General features: G+C 37.9%; 1 protein-coding gene across 1 annotated transcript in view; it reads right to left on the bottom strand.

Moving 5' to 3' along the window:
• The window catches only part of ALK (ALK receptor tyrosine kinase), a 1,046,930-nt gene that overhangs the window by 146,657 nt on the left and 882,011 nt on the right, over positions 1-18,262 (bottom strand). The window contains exon 9 of the mRNA XM_051976205.1: positions 466-635. Within this exon, the coding sequence (XP_051832165.1) occupies positions 466-635 (170 nt within the window). The remainder of the gene's footprint in view (positions 1-465; positions 636-18,262) is intronic.

The following is an 18,262-nucleotide window of genomic DNA, read 5'->3' as shown; positions in this document are numbered from 1 at the left end:
TCTTCCCTTCTTTTCTCTAGTTAGAAAAAGTGTAAATTAGGATTTAAACTTTTCAAAATGCTTTAGAAGCCTCAGTGAGAAGCGATTCTCCATATTGTATGTGTGTGTGTATATCTATGTATGTATGTGTCAGATCTGTAATTTTGAGACATGGATTAGAATCCCTGCTCTGATTGTATATGGATAAATCACTTCAAACTCTCTAAAACTTAATTTCATCCTGTATAAAATGAGAATGATCTCACATGAATAATTTACTTAATATGAGCTTCATTTTCCTTATCTATAAAATGGGGATGATGACAGGAGCAGAGTTGATCTTACAGGATTGTGGCAAGGAAGGTACTTTATAAACTTATGTTGCTACAGAAATGAGAATTATTGTTATTATGATGGATGCTCTGCCTTGTGGCTGCCCGGGAAGAAGGAGTAGAGAATGAATAGAAAGGATAAATAGGTACTAACTTGTCTGAAACATCAGGAAGAGGTAAGACCATCCGATGCCAAATGCCCAAACCTTCGCTGTTGGCAAAGTACCAGATGGTCTGGCTTTGTTCCTTCCCAGTTTTGTTCTCCATCACCATCAAAGAAATGTTTCCTTCCAAGACTCCATGGATGAGCCATGAGAACTGGAGCTATAAGCAACAAAAGATCAAGGGAAAACTGGTTATTGCTTTTAAGAAACCTCAAATTGATAGCTGATATCTGGAACTGGAAGAACTTCCCCCAGAGATTTTCAATAGAGTTTAAGCTCCTTGAGGGTAGGGATTGTTTCATTTTTGCCTTTGTATTTCTGGTGTCCAATCTGGTGCCTTGCACAGGTATTTAATAAATCAGATTAGGTTGGATTGGAAGATTATTAGTTTAGACTAAACAGTTGAGGAGAATGAGAGCTAGTACTCTAGATCAGAGAATCAAAGAAAATCAGAACTGGAAGACATCTTAAATTCAGTTCTAGAGATACTCATTAAGAACCTACTATGTTCCATGAACTGTGCTAGATACTGAGAACAAAAAGAAACATTTTCTGTACAAAAGTGTCAAACAAGTGGCTGTCAGGTCATATATGCCCTCCCATGCGTGGGAACTAGGTTAAAAGGCAATTGGGAAATATTTAACAAAATAAATAAAAATTTAATAAAACAGATAATATCACATTTTAAAACTAAGTCAATATGCAGTCCATAGAGATCTTTAATCTGTTAAGGGATTAGTAAACCCCATTTCTATTTGACTTAATACCACTGCTGTAATGTCCCTTAGAGTGATATGAATATGGGTATAGCCTGTAAGACTTTGCAATCTAGCAACACCATTCAACTGAAACTGCTCTCTCCAGAGTCACCAGGGATGTCTTAATTGCCAAACCCAAGGTCATCGAGTCCAGCAGTTCTCAGAGGAGGGGCTGAAGCACACTAGCTATGCCTTGGATTATTCAGTATTTACATTTGCATGCATGAATCCCCCACCTCTCCTGGAGGGAGGGAAGGACAAGAAATCTGGGGTTGAATTTTGCCTCTGATAATTACTAGATATACCATCTGCCCTATTACTTTGTCTTTCAGAGTCTTACCCCCCTCTCATTCCCTATTCTCCAGGGACTCGTGGGTTTTTCATCTGTCCTGGAGTTGAACCATATGTGTTCTCTCCTAATTAGGATGAAATGCTTGTGAGCAGGGACTGTCTCATTTATACATAAATGAGCAAATATACATACATACATATATAAATATATAATTATGAATAAATATGAATTCCACAGTTTAGACAGTAATTGCTATGTAGAGAAGAAACTGAGACCCAGAGATATTAAATAATGTTAGTTTTACCTTCAAGGAGCTTACATTGTTTTAGGGGCAATAGCATATATACATATAATTATATACAGAATATACGTGTACATATATAAAATACATGTATATACATAAACAAAATGTTTGGGGTGGGGATCACTTTTGTTCAATAAACTCCAATAAATCTTTTAGAATCAGATATAATCATATAAGCAACAAGATGGCAAACTAGACATTTTTTCCTAAAACTATGACCTCTCAAAGCTTCCCAAAGCAGAAAAAATGCTCCAAAGATAAAGGAACTTCAGCTGTTTCCATGGTCTAATTTATCTAAAATCCGAAAAAAGTTTTTAAAAAGTGCAAGTTAAAAATCCAGAAACTGAATCCAAGAACATGACACAACCTTAAGTCAACACTCACTCTTAAACCCTGGTCTCCCTTCCCTCTTTTTAGTACAGAGGAGACCCTGCTATAGGCTGCAGAAGTTTGTTTGGATCTCAACAACCAGCTTAGCCACAGTCCTTGAAGAACAAAATCTCCCAGGGCAGCAATCTGCAAAATGTTAAACTGCTAATGCTGGGGCAGAGAATTGAAGAACAGAGGGAGTGGGGCAGACCACGGGGACAGGATGTTGCATGTAGTGAGGTTGTGCTGCACTTCCCCAAGCCTAAGGAAAGGAGCACAATATTCAGCTTGCGCTAGCTTTGACCACCCCCCCCCCAAAAAAAAAATAAGGTTATGAGAGGAAAGGCATTCGAAAATGGAAAATAGAGCCAAAAACCTATGCTGGTGAGCCATGGATTGCCTAGTGTGGGAGGAAACTGAGATGTTTCAAAACCCAATCTCCATGAAACCACAATTAGAAGGAAGGGAGACAGAAAGTGAGTGATAGGGCAAATAAAAGTGGCAGGGGAGAAAAGAATGAACGTGCCAAAAATTTCAGGAAGAAGAAAACTCAAAGACTTTGGTCACAAATAGAGAAATTATCAGGAAAACAGTAACAGCAGAAAGACATATGGCTCCAGATCTAGCAAACTAGTTCAGAAATCTATAAAATAAAAGAAAAATGATGCAACATCTGATGAGACAGAGGCCCCTGGAGAATTTGAGAATATGGAACTACAACGTGCTACTCCTGAGTGATTAAAAGAAAAATGAGAATTTTGAAAGCAGAATTTATGTCCCGCACATCAAAAATAATGAACAGAATGGAAAAACTTGAATGTACAATGGCAAACTTCATCAAAGAGACAAAAGAAAGAACAATAGGTTGAGAATGTAAATCCACAGAGGTAAAAGAATTAGAAGAAAGAAAGCAAAAACCAAGAGCACTAAATGAAAAGAAAGATGTTCACTCTACAAACAAAACATACTGATCTTAAAGACAGGATGTCTAGAGTCTAAATACAAACTTTTGTTTGGTAATTAAAGACCTTCACAACCTTGTTCCAACCTATCTTCCTAACTATTCCTCTATTCATTTCAATATATAACATGTATATATTTTATATAGCATATAATCCTTAAACTTACAGCTGTCATGCTACATAACTATCTATCTATCTTTATCTCTATCTCTATTTCTCTCTTTTTATGCAGCACTGCCTTGGTCAGGTATCCTGAAGATATCTCCAAAATCAGGATACAATAAATGCATGTAGGTTAGAGAAGAGGTTTTTTTTTTCAGTGTATTCTCCTCAACCTCAGAGATTGTTGTTCTGGTTTTGAGACTTAAAGGACTTGCGAGACCAAAATGAGAAAAATGATGTGACAGAGGTGAGACAGATAAGACTGCAAAGAAAATTAGGGATATAGGATTCTGTAAAACTTAGAGGGCTGTGTGTGCCCAAATCTTCTTGCTGAATAGGTTTAGAAGTCTGTTGAGAGGTAGAGACACTGTGTGCAGGACTTGGAACAACCTGGATACTACTAGTGATGATACGATTTGAGAAGATCTGGTACCTATTGACTGACATTGGAAAGTTTCTCTGGCACGTTCTTGTAAAGAGCACCTTTGTCCTCATTTTACCCGCCCTAATTGTTGTCTTCATTCACTTGTCTTTGCAGAGCTAATTGGGGGATGGCTAATTATTGATTTTACTTTGTCTTAGGATTGGCTTATGGTTCTTTTGGGAACTGCATAAAAAAGATAGCCTTCTTCTATTTTGTCTGAATGCACAAAGGAGATTTGATAAGGAGAGGAGGTCTAAAGTACTTGAGTTTATTTCCATAAATTCAAGTTAATGCTGTAGGAGAGAGATTTCTGCCTAGGGTTCAAGCAGTCAAGCATTAAGAGAGTTGATAAGTTTATTTGAGGGAAAAAGAGAATAATCTTTGAGAGCAGAAAGATACTTCTAGAATATTTAAGCTGAGTAACCACAGTGGTGGGTAAATAGGAAGGCAGCAGAAGTCATTTCTTACCTTTGCCTTGAAAGTAAGGCTTACAAGGGGAAACTATATTTCATCTCCTAAGGTGAGTCTTACCCACAAGCAAGGATGAGGAGTGAATTATCATGAGTACATCCAACAGATCCTTTGTTGTTCAGTCATTTTTCAGTCACATCTGACTCTTCATGATCCCATTTGGGATTTTCTTGGCAGGGATACTGGAGGGGTTTGCCATTTCCTTCTCCATTCCAGATGAAAAAAATGAGGCAAACAGGGTAGGTGAATTGCCCAGGTTCAAAGAGTTGGTAGGTCTCCTTCAGCTTAGTACATGACAGTTCAGTTGGCTGTCCTCACTGTTGTCATCTGGTGGTCTCTCTATCTCTGACTGTATCTAGCTCTTCTCATCTCCCTTTTTTCTTTTTCTTTTTTTCTGTTTAATATCAGCCAGCAAATATTTATCAAGCATTTACAATATGCAGACATTAATAAGCACTGAGGATACAAAAGGGGCAAAATATAATTCCTGTCCTCAAGGAGCTAACAATTAATTAGGGAGAGAGAGAGAACAAGCATCTGTCGGTCTGTTTCTTTCTGTCTGTCTCTCTGTCTCTCTGTCTCTGTCTCTGTCTCTGTCTGTCTCTCTCTCTCTCTCTCTCTCTCTGTGTGTGTGTGTGTGTGTGTACACATAGAGGAAAAATAGGAAATAATTATGAGAGGAAAGGCATTCGAAAATGGAAAAAGCTTCCTGGAGAAAATAGGATTTTAGTTGGGACTTGAAGGAAGTCAGAGAATCCTATAGGAGGAATGAGGAAGAAAAGCATTCTAGGCATGGAGGATAGACAAAAATGTTAAAAGCCAAGAGATGGACTGTCTTGTTTGTGGAACAGCTAAAAAGAAGAAAGAAATGTCACTGAATTTGAAGTGTACATGATAACATGTAAGGTGTAAGAAGAAGACAAAGGTAGAAGGCGATAATTTATAAAGGGCTTTGAATACCAGAGGATTTTGTATTTAGAGGTGATTGAGAACCACTTAAGTTTATTTATTAGGAGAGTGATATAGTTAGATCTGAGCTTTAAGAAAATCACTTTGGTGGCTGATTAGAGAGGAATGTTTTCTCCATCTTTTCTACCTATTTTCTCTTTATTTATTTCATTCTTCAAGGTCTCAGCTCAAGTACCATTCACTCCTTGAAGACTTCTCTGATCACATCTATTAGAAATGTTATCTCTTTCTTTGGAAATACTATAACAGTTATCATCCAAGCTATTCACAAGAAGTAATTATATTCTGCATTGTAATGCAGTTATTTGTGGGCATGTTTTATCTCCTTCTTAGAGAGCAAGGAATATATGGGATTTTTCTTTGAATTCCATGAAGATTTAACAAATGTTTATTAAATGAACACGTGAACATCTAAACAAATCTTTCTTGCTTGGGAGTAGAAGTTGGGACAGCAAACAGAGAAGGAAAAAAGTGGGGAAGAAAGGAAAGCTCACATCTACTTCCCTATCATCTGGTGATATTTTAAGGGCTCCTGATCTTAGTTATTTTGCTAGAGATTCATGGTTCTAAAATAGACTTCTGATTTCTTGAAGGTAGAGAGTAGAGGATAAACAGGTTAAGAATGGACAGTATTGAAGTGGTCAGTGATAACTAGCTCTGATATATCAACAAAAACCGATTTGCCAAAAGTAGGCTGCTGCTGATTGACCTATCTCAAATTGCAAGTAGGGGTCTTTTTATCTTAACTAGATTGTGCAGAATAAATAATCAGTTTCACAAGAAAGATGAGGGCGTTCTAGTTATATCAAGGAAATTGCAACTCCAAAATAAGTCAACATGACATGTCCCAAAAAAGGAAGAAAAGAAAAGCTATTGGTATTCTGGAGTGCTTTAAGAGAAGCATAATATTTGGAACAATGGAGATGAAAGTCCCGCTGTAACTGACTGTGCTCAAAACACTCTGAGCTCATTTCTGGATAAAACATTTTAGGAATAACACATGCAAGGTGGAGACCCTTTAGAAAAAGGAAGCCAAGATTGTAAGGGAAAGAAAGGGCAAGCGACATGAGGATCAATGGAAAGAACTGGCATTTTTATCCTAGAAAAAAGGACTGATAGTGATATATAAATGAATAAATGAAACTGCATTTATTAGATGCTTTTTGTGTGCAAAACATTGTATATGAGGATGCAAATAAAAAAATCATGGATGATCCTTTTTCTCAAAGAGTTCACATTCTCCTAGGGAATAGAATGCATATTGCATAATTGCTATCTTCAGTATTTAAAAAGTTATAATATATAATAGGGATTAGACTTGTTCTTGGCCTCCAGAGGGTAGAAACAAGGGAACTATGGACAGAAATTTCAGAGGGGTGGATTTCAGGCTGATGTAAGAAAAAAATGCTCTAAAAATTAAGCTATCTCAAAATAGAATGAGTAGCCTGGAAGGAGAGTTGGTTAGTTGGGTCCCACGCCACTCGCTGGCCATCTTTTCATATAAACTTGCCACTGTTACTGCTTCCAGTCTGCTTCATTGATGAAAGTTCACTCTATCTAGCCATCTACTGACCCACTGCTCAGCTCTTTAGCCATCTCCCCAATTCTGCTTTTCATCTCTTACTCTGGAAACATATGAAATCAATACTATCATTCCAAGAAAAGAAGTATCAATTGTTATCCGAGGACTCCACTCACTAACCCTCTGATGTTTCAGGCCACACACACACACACACACAGTATTGTGTTTCCTTATTAGAATGTAAGTTCTCGTGTTCTCTCTCTCTTCTTCTCTTTCTCTTCCCTCCTCCTCCTCCTCCTTTTCCTTCACCTCCTCCTCCTCCTCCTCCTCCTCCTCCTCCTCCTTCTTCTTCTTCTTCTTCTCTCTCTCTCTCTCTCTCTCTCTCTCTCAACCAATTCTCCTTCTGAGCCAAAATGCCATCTTGTATAAAATGAAAAGGATGGACTAAGATTTCTGATATCTCTAAATTCTGTAACCTGTCTCTGCTGTATCACCAAGGGCAAATTAACCTCAATTTTCTCACCCATAAAATAAGGATGATGATGTATACATTGACTATGTTCTGGAGAAGTACTTCTAGAGAAGTTGAAAAGAAAGCACTTGGTAAATCTTAAAGTTTATTACCTGATGGCCACTCTCTGGTGATGAAGAATCTCCAAAATTAGCTAAGCTTCATCAGTAGACGTGGAGTCCATCATGATCTTCATCATGGGGTTATGTTGCATAGATAAATCTTTTAAATGATCTGTCATGTAGCTAAAATTTTTCAAAAGATATCTCTCTCTCTTTGCCTTACATTACATCCCAAAATTCAGGGGATGAGAGAGTCCATAAATATTCATGTTACATAGAAAACATGGTTATTTCCACAATTTCTCTGTTCTACAGTGTTTTCTTGGAACGGATGAATACTTCAACAGTGTTGAAGTTCAAAAAGCTCCATGTTTCTGTACCCTACTATTTAATTCACCTGGAAAAAATAAACACCAGCTCTCTGACTAAAAATAACCTAATGAAAAATCTCAATAATGTCCTCAAAGGCAGGTGGGATGCAGATTCTCAACAACACCCAAATTAAAGAGGAAGATGCCAAAGGGCTGCAATTTCCAAATCTTCAAAAAAACTAGGGCTTCCTGGCCATGGAAAGGATGTGGAGCCCCAGGGTCCAAACTGAAAACATCCACTCAAATGCCTCTTTCTTTTTAACATATTATACAGAAAACAGTCTGCATTCAGCCAAGAAAATTCACATCCTGTTTTAATGCTGCCAAGAAGAGGAAAATGATAATGTCATCTTTCTTTTGTAATATCCATTTCTGAAGGGATCAGATTCCAACCTGATCTTGTGCCCAGGATCTTTGCCCAGGAAAGCAAAGTGGAAAAGGATGTCTTTACAGAATGAAATACTAATATGGTGGGGTTTGTAGCGGGCAATGCGTTAATGGGGGAAAATGTCACCAAAGGAGATTTACCTCTGGATAGACTCTGTTAAATGGCTATGATCCAACAAGAATGGAATACAAAAGCCCTCTATGAGTTCATCTAGGTGAACTGAAGCTATATGTCAACAAAAAAGCATCAAACAAATGGCTCTCATCACTGAAGATTTCAAAAATTTTGCATTTACGAAATATCTAGCTATCTGGTAACTAGATTTAGATCTCAGAAACTTCCTTTTCTTAAACTAAGAGATAAAAATTTCCCATACTACAAAACATCCTTGGGAACTCAGATAATAAACTGTACCCAAACCAGGGAGAAACATACAATCAGTTCCCACAATCCTCTGGGCATAAAATTAACCAATAAAAGCTGCAGGACCATGTTTTAGCACCCATTGACCTAACACATGTTCAAGTTATGTGGAATTGAAAAAGAATTAGCAGAAGAAATAAAAATGTATATATATATGTATGTATATGTGTATATATATACATAAATACATACATATATATATCTTCTCCATTTTCCTGAAGATGATAAATACATGATTATAAAAAAAAGTTAATTTTAGTTATCTTTTCCCCCTTCCTGTACAATATCCCACAGAATATGAAATCCAAAGAATAATAGCAGAATAGCACTGATTCTATCTGACCTTCATAAAAAAGATAAAGAAGATTAATACTGATAATTAATAATAATAATAGTGACTCCCAATTATCAAGACAACTTGATGTCAATTATAATAGCCAGGCTTAGAGCCAGGATGCCCTTTCTTATACTATGTGACCCTAGACAAATCTTTTAATTTCTATGTCTAAGACAACTCCTTAGGACTTATTTATCCAGTCATGGCAAGTTGTGATCTGTTGGTGGAGGGAGTTGCTACACAGAAGTTCCCTACACTGGCAAAATTACACATTTTATAGGTAATAGCTTTCATGCTATAGCTATTCCTTGCATCCCTCTACCTACTATGTATGGAGTAATAAAGGCTTTTATGATGGAGAATCAAAAGGGAAATGTACAGTTTCAGGGGCTCAAGGATGCTGAAGGTTGGAGAGAGGGATCATAGCTCCAGTAACAGTGATGTTTTTCCTCGTGGGCTCCTGAATAGATGTGATTTGCTCCCTGATGGGCTAGTCTGCATCATAACTGGACAGAGAGGTCCCTGTCAGTAACCACACTCTGTCAAGCTTGGGGACATAGCACAACTTCCTTCAATTCCAATTGATTCTGAATCTCTAATTCTACATCCCAGACTTAACAGAACTCTCAGCTTCTGCATCTTCCTCTAATGACCAGCTCTATAGGGTGAGCCTGTGGATATGGGGATACTATAATTTACACTCCTTTGGGAACTTGCAGGGACAGGGGAAATAAACAAACTTTGATTGCATTTCCTGGAACTTGTGGGCTGGAAGCAGTTTCTATACTGTCTGGGGGCTTCCAGGGTCTAGGAGAGTGCTAGTTTCACAGACACAAATTTATTCTGCATTGTCTTATTGTTAGTAAATGCTGTTATCAGGTTTTTTCCTTACTGAATCTATGCTGAGTAAAGACAACTACATGCAATCTCATGTGTTTATCTGTTTCCGAGGCTAGCCTACTCCATCACACCAAGGCTATTATAGCAAAGTCAGGCTGGAAGAAGGATTTACCAGTGGTCAGGAGGCATGAAACCTGATTTCTGGTTAACTAAATCCAGAAATCCTTATACTCTTTGAAAAATCACTTGATCAAGATAGTAGTCCTTAGAGTATATTATTTCTTGGATTTGTTCCAGGGACAGCATAGGAGATCTTGTTATAAGTGTTAAAGAGTTTTAATGAAACCTTCTTACAAACAATCATAAGGGATTAATAATGACACAGGATTTACTGGGGGCAGGATGGCACAGTAGAAAGAATGCTGGATTTAGTGTCAGATGACTAGAGTTCAAATCCTGCTTCTATAACTTAATCTTGATCTGGGAGGAATCAAACAGCTGTTCTGCACCTCAAGTCTCCTTATCGATAAAATGAAGGGCTTAGACTAAATGACCTTTAAGGTCCTTTCTAGCTCTAACTCTATGTATCTATGTTATTAATAGTTTATTTCCTTGCATATTGAAGCACATGATAAGAGCCCCACAAATACTTATTGATAAACTAATTGATGTTTTTCACTCCATTTGCCCATCTGCCTATTCGTCAGTCAGAATTCCTCTCTCCTCTGTGAATCTAGAATTGAGGAGCTCACCACTTCCATGTTTGGATAATTTGTGGATAGCTAAGCCACTCCCACATCCCTGCAGGTGATGATGGTATCTAAGTAGGTGCTACCCTAGCCTGTAGAGGTCCTTCTCCCTCACTGAGCAGAGCCAGAAGACAGGGCAGGGGTTTGTAAAAGGCCATTGGAAAAGGTTATGAGCTAGAAGAACCTATCTGTGCTCATCACTGCCAGGTTATCGCTGGGATCTTAGGTTTCTGAAGCTGTGCTACAGAGCTCGGCTCATGAGTCCCGTTGTAGAGAAACCTGGCCGCTGGGAAGGCTGCCTCCAGATATGATTCCAGCTGGGGGCAAGAGTTCCTGCCCATGATTCATACTTGCTACCTTACAGAGGTATAGACATGAATCAGCGGAGCTAATTGAATGAGAAAGCACAAGAGGTCAATGCTCTTTGTGTTTGGGGAGGTACAAGCACGGGGACACCATCGCTTAACCTGTCACCTTCTGCCATTGCTCTTGACCATTTCCATGGCAGCGATAACATACGATGCTACAAAAATCCCAGCTTCCTCCAGGTAAACTATTGCTTTTGTTCTGGAGTGAAACCTCTGTGTGAGCAGAAGGCCCAAAATAGCAAATATTATAGGTAACGTTTTGTGAAAGTTTATGGATGAGAAAGCTGAGGTCCCAGGAGAATGTAAGCTCCTTTCTGGGGGGGGGGTTGTATCCCCTTTGTGTTTGTAACCCTAGTGCCTAGCACAGAGGTGCCTGATAAATGCTAATTGGTTGGTTACTTTATTGTACAGACTTGTAAGTGTCTGTGGTAGAATGTAAACCCAGCTCTCTTTAACTCCAAGTCTATTTGCTTGAAGACTCTATATTAAGGAGTGTGGTAAGACCTTGATAGTTGCTTAAGGGACCCCTCAGGGCATCGCCTGACCCTTCTCTCACACAGGAGGGGTTCAGGACAGAGGCAGAGCTGAGGAAGGGGGTATCGCTGGAGCTCCTCTGAAGGAGGTGGAACTGTGGCTTAGTCATCATGGCACCCTGTCCAACTGGGTCCTGCGGTTGCCAAGCTACAATGTGGCTTCTGGGACAGACCATGCACCAGATTCCTGGGATGCAGGCTTCTCGGAGAGGGTGGCAACCAGTTTCACAAGCTGCTGGCGTTTGAAGAAGCCAGATGATGCTTTCCAGGCTGCCAGGGATGAGAAGGCTACAGGGTTTTGTTTTTTTTAAAGGAGAGTCTGGGAGATGGACTACAGTTTTGCTTCCTGACTAGGGTTCAAGAGGAGGGGTAGGAGGGAGGCAGCAGGTGTGTGTTGGACAGAAACACAGACAGAAACAACTCCTGGCTTAGGAAATAAATGATATCAAACCCTCAAGGGGTGACTCAGGGAAACTCTGCTCCATTCTGAGTATGCTGGTGTGTTTAATTCAGAAGAGAGAATTGAACAGAGCATTTTATAGTCGGCTCTTAAGATACTAAGGAAGGCATCTAACAAGGGCCCATCTAATGTTTTACTGAATTTACTTTATGGCCCGAAATCTGGAATATCACTGCTGCCAAGGAAATAAAAATTCATATCAGCAAAAGAGCAATGGAGAAACACATGGTGGGTGGAGGTAATGTACATCATATAACTAATGAGAAACTCCAAAGAATAAGAGTAGAAAAATAAAGGGAGTCATGATGGGAAGACAAGATGGACTGGTAGAATGAAGGATTATTGTTCCACTGGTATCCAAACAATATTGGGAGAAACTGAAGGTCACCACCAGTACCCTAGGATGATCTTTGGAGCTGACATAAATAAAAGCAGAAGTTATGGTGTTGTGATGGATGAGCAGGTATTGTGATTTGCATTGTTGGAGGGAAATCTCAAATTGGTTAGGGGTATATTTAGAAACTTCTTTCCTCAAAAGTGATACAGACTGGTTAAACCAGGCCCCTTCCCTCAATGGCAGTAGGGGGTTATAGCTAACATGACAACTAACAAGACTGAGGATTCCATAAGTGGAACTCTGTCACCAAAGACTTTTTATCAGCTTTTTCCCCCCTTATCTTTATCTGCTCTACTCTTAAACGGTGTATTTAGAGTACATGGGATCTGTCTGTTCATCCTATACTGGAGTATATTTGTGAAGATACCAGTTCCCTGTCTATTTTAGTACTCTATAGCACTAAACTACACACACACACACACCTTGATTGAGGTAGAAGAGTTGGAATACTCTTTGCTCTTGATTGCCACTTTCAGGCTCTTTCTCTACTACTATCACTCAGTAACCTCTCCTTGGAGGTCTATTCAATACATATTTATCACCCAATCAAGGTTCTGCTGACTGTTATCTACTAATCCCCAAGACACTCTTTTTCCTTCCTCAATAAATTCAGTGCCTGGCTCACAGTTTTTCCCTCTTCACCAACGGCAGTGCTCACATTGGGGGACTTCCATGTACATATTGAGATTTATGTCTTCAAACACCCTGACCTCACAATTCCAATTCCTCAATTTATGCATTTTCCAAGACCTTTCCTCTTTTCTACTGCAACTACATCATGCCTTTGACTTTGCCTTCACTCACAAGTGTTCCACATTCATGTTCATAAAGTTAAAATTTTCTTTAGCTGTTATCATTCCAAGTCCCTCTCTGCCCGGCAACTCCAAATCCTATTCTTCATACTTGTCATGATTCCAATCCCTAGTTCTCTCTAGAGATTGGACTACATTCTCTTTCCTTCCTGTCTTAACCATCTGATGAACCAGTTCAATTAAATAATATCCTTTTCTTTCAAATTCCTTGCTCCTTTACCTTATTAAATATCTTGCTGTGACAAAATATAGCCTTGGATTACTCCCACCATTTGATGCCTGCACTCCTATGCTTGTGTTATTGAACAGAACTGGAGAAAATCTTGAAATTGTGCTGACTGATTCCACCACATATTTATGCTACAGAATTTCAATGGGCTTTCACTGTAGCAAGGAAATCCTTTCACACCCTAATTGATTTGTTTTCCCCTTCACTACAGTGGCTTCTTCAAAATTTTTCTTTCCTCCTCAAATCTCCTGTAACTCCTCTTCCCTCCACTCTCTCAGGTGAGAACCCTACCTTGTATTTCAACAAAAAAAATTGAGGTCTTTGGCTGAGAGCTCCCATTTTGCCCCTCCTCATCTCACATAATTTAGATGTCTTCTACTATTCATCTCCTCTTTCAGCTCTATTTCATATGCTTCTTTTTTTTTGCCAAGGCAAACCTCTCTACCTATAAGTGATCCAATTCCATCCCATCTTCTCCTATAGATTGTGCCTTTTATAATTCCCACTCTCACTAATAATCGTTAGTCTCTCCTGTTCACTGGCTGCTTTCTTGTGGCTTACAAACATGCCCATGATTCTTCCACTCCCCAAAGCTCTCACTTGGTCCCTTGATCTCTGTTAGCTTTGGTACTGCATTCTCATGCCTTTCTTAACTAAACTCTCAGAAAAGGCTGCCTACAATAGGTTTTTAAATTCCTTTCTCTCACTCTCTTAATTCTTGGCAGTCTAGCTTCTGACTCCATCATTCAATTGAAACTGCTCTCTCCAAAGATAAATTGTTCTCTTAATTGCCAAATCGAATGGAGATTTCACAATTTTCATCCTGGATCTCTCTGCAGCCTTTGACATTGTTGATCACCTTCTTTTCTTTGATATTCTCTTGTCTCTTGGTGTTCATCCTTCATCCTCTGTCCTACTTCTCCTATCTGTATCTGACCATTTTTCAGTCTTTATTGCTGGATCTTCATCCAGGTCATACTGAAAATTGTGAGGGCTCTCCAAAATTCTGTTCTGAGTTCCATTTATTTCTCCCTTTGTACTATTTCCTTGGTAATCTCATCATCTTCCATAGATTCAATTATCATCTCTCTACAGATGATTCCCAAATCTATTTATCCAGTTCTAACTTCTCTCCTGACTTCCATTCTTGCATCTACAACTACCTAATGAACATCTCATGCTGGATGCCACATAGATAGCAAACTAAACATGTAAAAAACTGAACTGAACTTCCCTAGACCTTCTTCCTAATTTTACTGTTACTAAAGTGTCATTCTCTACTTCTTATTTTCTCACTTTCCTCCCCCTCATCTCTCCCATTCCATCAGCTGTCATGTCTTACCTTTTCTATCTTCTCTCATATACAACTCTTTTCTCCTTTGACACTGTTACTACTTTGGTCTGTACTCTCATCACCTCACACCTGGATTATTCTAATAGTTTGTTAGTTGCTCTCCCTGCCTCAAATCTCTACCCACTCTGGTTCATTCTCTACTTAATTTTTTTTTATTTTTGTAAAGTATAAATATGACATGTCACCTCTCCTGCAATTCCCTTCCCCCAATAAAATCCTAGTGACTCTCTGTTATCTTCAGGATCAAATATAAAGTTCATCTATCTTTTAAAACCCTCCATCACCTGGCTCATTCCTATTGCTTTCCACATGCTATAAGGTACAAACATATTACCTTTCTCTGGAAATTTTCATTGGTTGTCTTGAAACCTTGGAATGTTTTCACTCTTTATTTCTGCCTTCTGGCTTTCGCAGTTTTCTTCAGGTCTCAGTCCTCCTTTCTTCAAGAAGCTTTTCCCAGTCCTCCATAATTTTAATGTCTTCCCTCTGAGATCATTCCAGATTTATCTAGTTTATATCTTATTTTTAATATATTTATATGTAGTCTTTTTTCCTTCATTAGAGTGTGAGTTTCTTGAGAACAGGGATTGTTGCGGTCCATAAGTATAGCCACAAAATATAAGGGAATTTCTCTGCTCTGGGAGAAAGAATCAAGGACTTCAGGTAAGAAGCCTGGAGGGGATTGGTCCATTGTTCTCTTTCCTGGGTTACATTTCAGCCTTGATGGAGGAGGAAAATATGGTGTTCTTGTGGTACAACAGACAATTTTCTTCTATTGTTTGTCCCTTGTGAGCACAGATGGGGAGAAGTGGGCTAGATAATGATGACCTATACCATAATATGCCAATTGCAATTTGGAAAATCCCTGGAGATACCTAATGCATTTGCATTATCCTGTCTGATTCCTAAAATAAGTTCTGATTGTGCAGTACTGAGGAGTTGGCAGAGGCTCAGAAGGTATATAGGTGTGCCTATATATATATATATATATATATATATATATATATATAGTGTCTGACTAAAAAAAATCAGAGCTGGGATCTAATTTTATGGATCCCACAGAGTCTGCATACTCCTAGAGAATCATGGTCTAAGAATTAGGTGACATGGCTTCTAATCCTAAACTGAAAACTGTGAATAATTAATATTTTTATACCTGATTTTGCCTTTTTTATAAAATGGGCTGACAATTCTTCAGAGTTAAAAAATGTTGTTTAAATGGAAGATGTGGATGTGTGCTTCCCAATTCAGTCAGTGTCTATGACCAACAATAATGTTCTTTGATTCAGAGAGTTTAACCTACTGAAGTCTAGAGGGTCCCTTTCACCCTCACTCATTCACTAGTTTCTGCTATTCCCAAAGCTGCATACAAGTAGGAGAAGATGATTAGGATGTGGGTAGGATGTTGTAATGGAAAGATTGTGCTTTCTACTTTTTTATTCATTTCAAGTCCTGTCCCAGGATAATGACTATAACTATTACTTTAATTTTTCAGTTGACTCTCTCCTTTTCACCTACAGAAAATTTTATTGTTGAATCTCACAAATTCTTTAAATACAACTTTGTTATGATTTTTTCATCTCTGTGGCTTCTCAATGTTGCTAGTCTACTAATCAAACCTTTTCTTGTAACAAGGAAAATCATTTAAGCAAGACTTTGGGCCACAGCAAACTTAACTGACTGTATAATATTCTGTCCTTGTGGTGAAATACCACTACTGTGAGAAAGAAAGTACATTTCTTCATGGGTTCTCTGGAGCCAAAGATTTGTCATTTCATTTTAGCTGAATTAAACTTTTGCTATCATTTTTGTTACTGTAGTCATTGCATATGTTGTTCTCTCAGGGCTTCTTTTTTACTCTGCATCTATTCTAACAACTCCTCTTATGTTTCTCTTAATTTCTCAGTTAATAAGGTCACATAGAAATCCCGAAAATTCCTCTCCTTCCCCAAACTTTATTTTTGAGCAATTAAAGCTTCATTTATTCATCTTCTTGAAGAACTGGGGAGATGCAGGATAAGTAGGAATGAATCCAATCAATACATCAGTGGTTATTTTTTTATCCTTTTATTCTGATTTAAATTTGAATGTATTTGAATAGTTTGCCTGTGATGGGAATAATTTACCTTCTATTCTGAGGCCAGAATAAGGGTGGGAAAAACAAAGTACACATTCTTTACTTTCTTTGCTTCTCCAAGTGGCTGGAAATAATTTCTACCCTGAGATCCTAGAGAATATTCCACATCAGTCAAATCCCTGGCAAACCACAAATCAGTCTGTTGCCCAGAATGGCTTCTAGGGCCAATTAAACTCTTTATAAATCTTTTTGCAGCTATATTTTAAACTTCTTTATGGTACATTGAGTCTATCTTATCTAATTATCTTATGAGATTACTGTTATAGGTTTTAAACATTCAAATGCAAACAAAAAAAGATAAATGTTTTTTCCTAATGCTTATTGGTTAAAACAATCACAAAGATCGCAAAGAAAAGCCTTCTTTAAAATAATGGGGTAATCACTTAGAACTTAGTGAGTAGTCAAAGATAACAAAAGATAGGAATAATCAATGTTGGAGGGGCTGTGTAGGTAGTAGTACATTCTTTTTCCAAACCAGACCTCTAGAAACCAAGATGAGCTAAACTGCTCATCTCTGAAGTTCTTCATCCAGCCATTTTCTGCCTGAGTAATCTGGGTGTCCCTCCTCTTCCTTCCTAATTTATTTTCCCCTTCCCACACACCCTCAACACACACATACAAATACTTCCACCTCTTTCTTTAACAATAGTAATCAAATCAAAACTGTTATTGCCTTTCTGACTGACTTATTCTATCATTATGACTTCCATAGACAAAACTCCCTTCGTTGGACACTCCCCTATATTAGAATGAAATTGTTTTGAAAGCAGAAGTTATCTTTCTTTTATGTTTGTATTTCTAATACTAATCTCAATGCTTGATACATAATAATCACTGAATATATGCTCATTTATTCACATTAATATATAGCTGGTAGAACTGTGAAGAGGTTCAACTATTCAGGAAAGCAATTTGCAATTAAGTTAGTATAAAACAAAAACAAAAACTAGTGACTGAAATGTCCATACCCTTTGATTTACTGCTAGGAATATACACCAAGAAAGTCGAAGGCAGTATTAAAATTCCTAATTATGTAAAAATATTCATGGTATTTTTTTTTGTGATAGCAAAGACATGAAAAAAGTAGCTATTCATCAATTGAGAAATGATCATACAAATTGTGTCATATGAATGTGATGAAATATTAGTATGCCATAAGAAATGAAAAAATATGAGAATTTGGAGAAGCATGGGGAACCTTATATAGACTGATGCTGAGTAAAAAAATCAGAACCTGGAAAGCAATATGCATAACGCCCATAATAATGTAAATGGAAAGAATCAAAAACCCAAACTTAATACTGTGTAAGATAAAGATAAAACTGGGGCCTAGAAAAAAAATATGAGATAAACTTTATGGGACAGTTAAATGGGGCAGTGGGTAGAGTACCAGTCATGGAATCAGGAAGATCTGAGTTCAAATTCAGCCTCAGACATTTACTAGCTCTATGACCCTTTACAAGTCACTTAACCCTTATTTGTTTTAGTTTTCCATCTGTAAAATGGGGACAAACTGGAGAAGGAAATGATACTTTAGTAGATACTTATCAAAGATACTTTAATATCTTTGCTAAAGAAACCAC

The sequence above is a fragment of the Antechinus flavipes genome, chromosome 2, assembly GCF_016432865.1.
Source record: "Antechinus flavipes isolate AdamAnt ecotype Samford, QLD, Australia chromosome 2, AdamAnt_v2, whole genome shotgun sequence".
In the NCBI taxonomy this organism is placed as follows: Eukaryota; Metazoa; Chordata; class Mammalia; order Dasyuromorphia; family Dasyuridae; genus Antechinus; species Antechinus flavipes.
The sequence above is the reverse complement of the archived record's forward strand: the minus strand, read 5'-3'. Positions and strand labels throughout refer to the sequence as shown.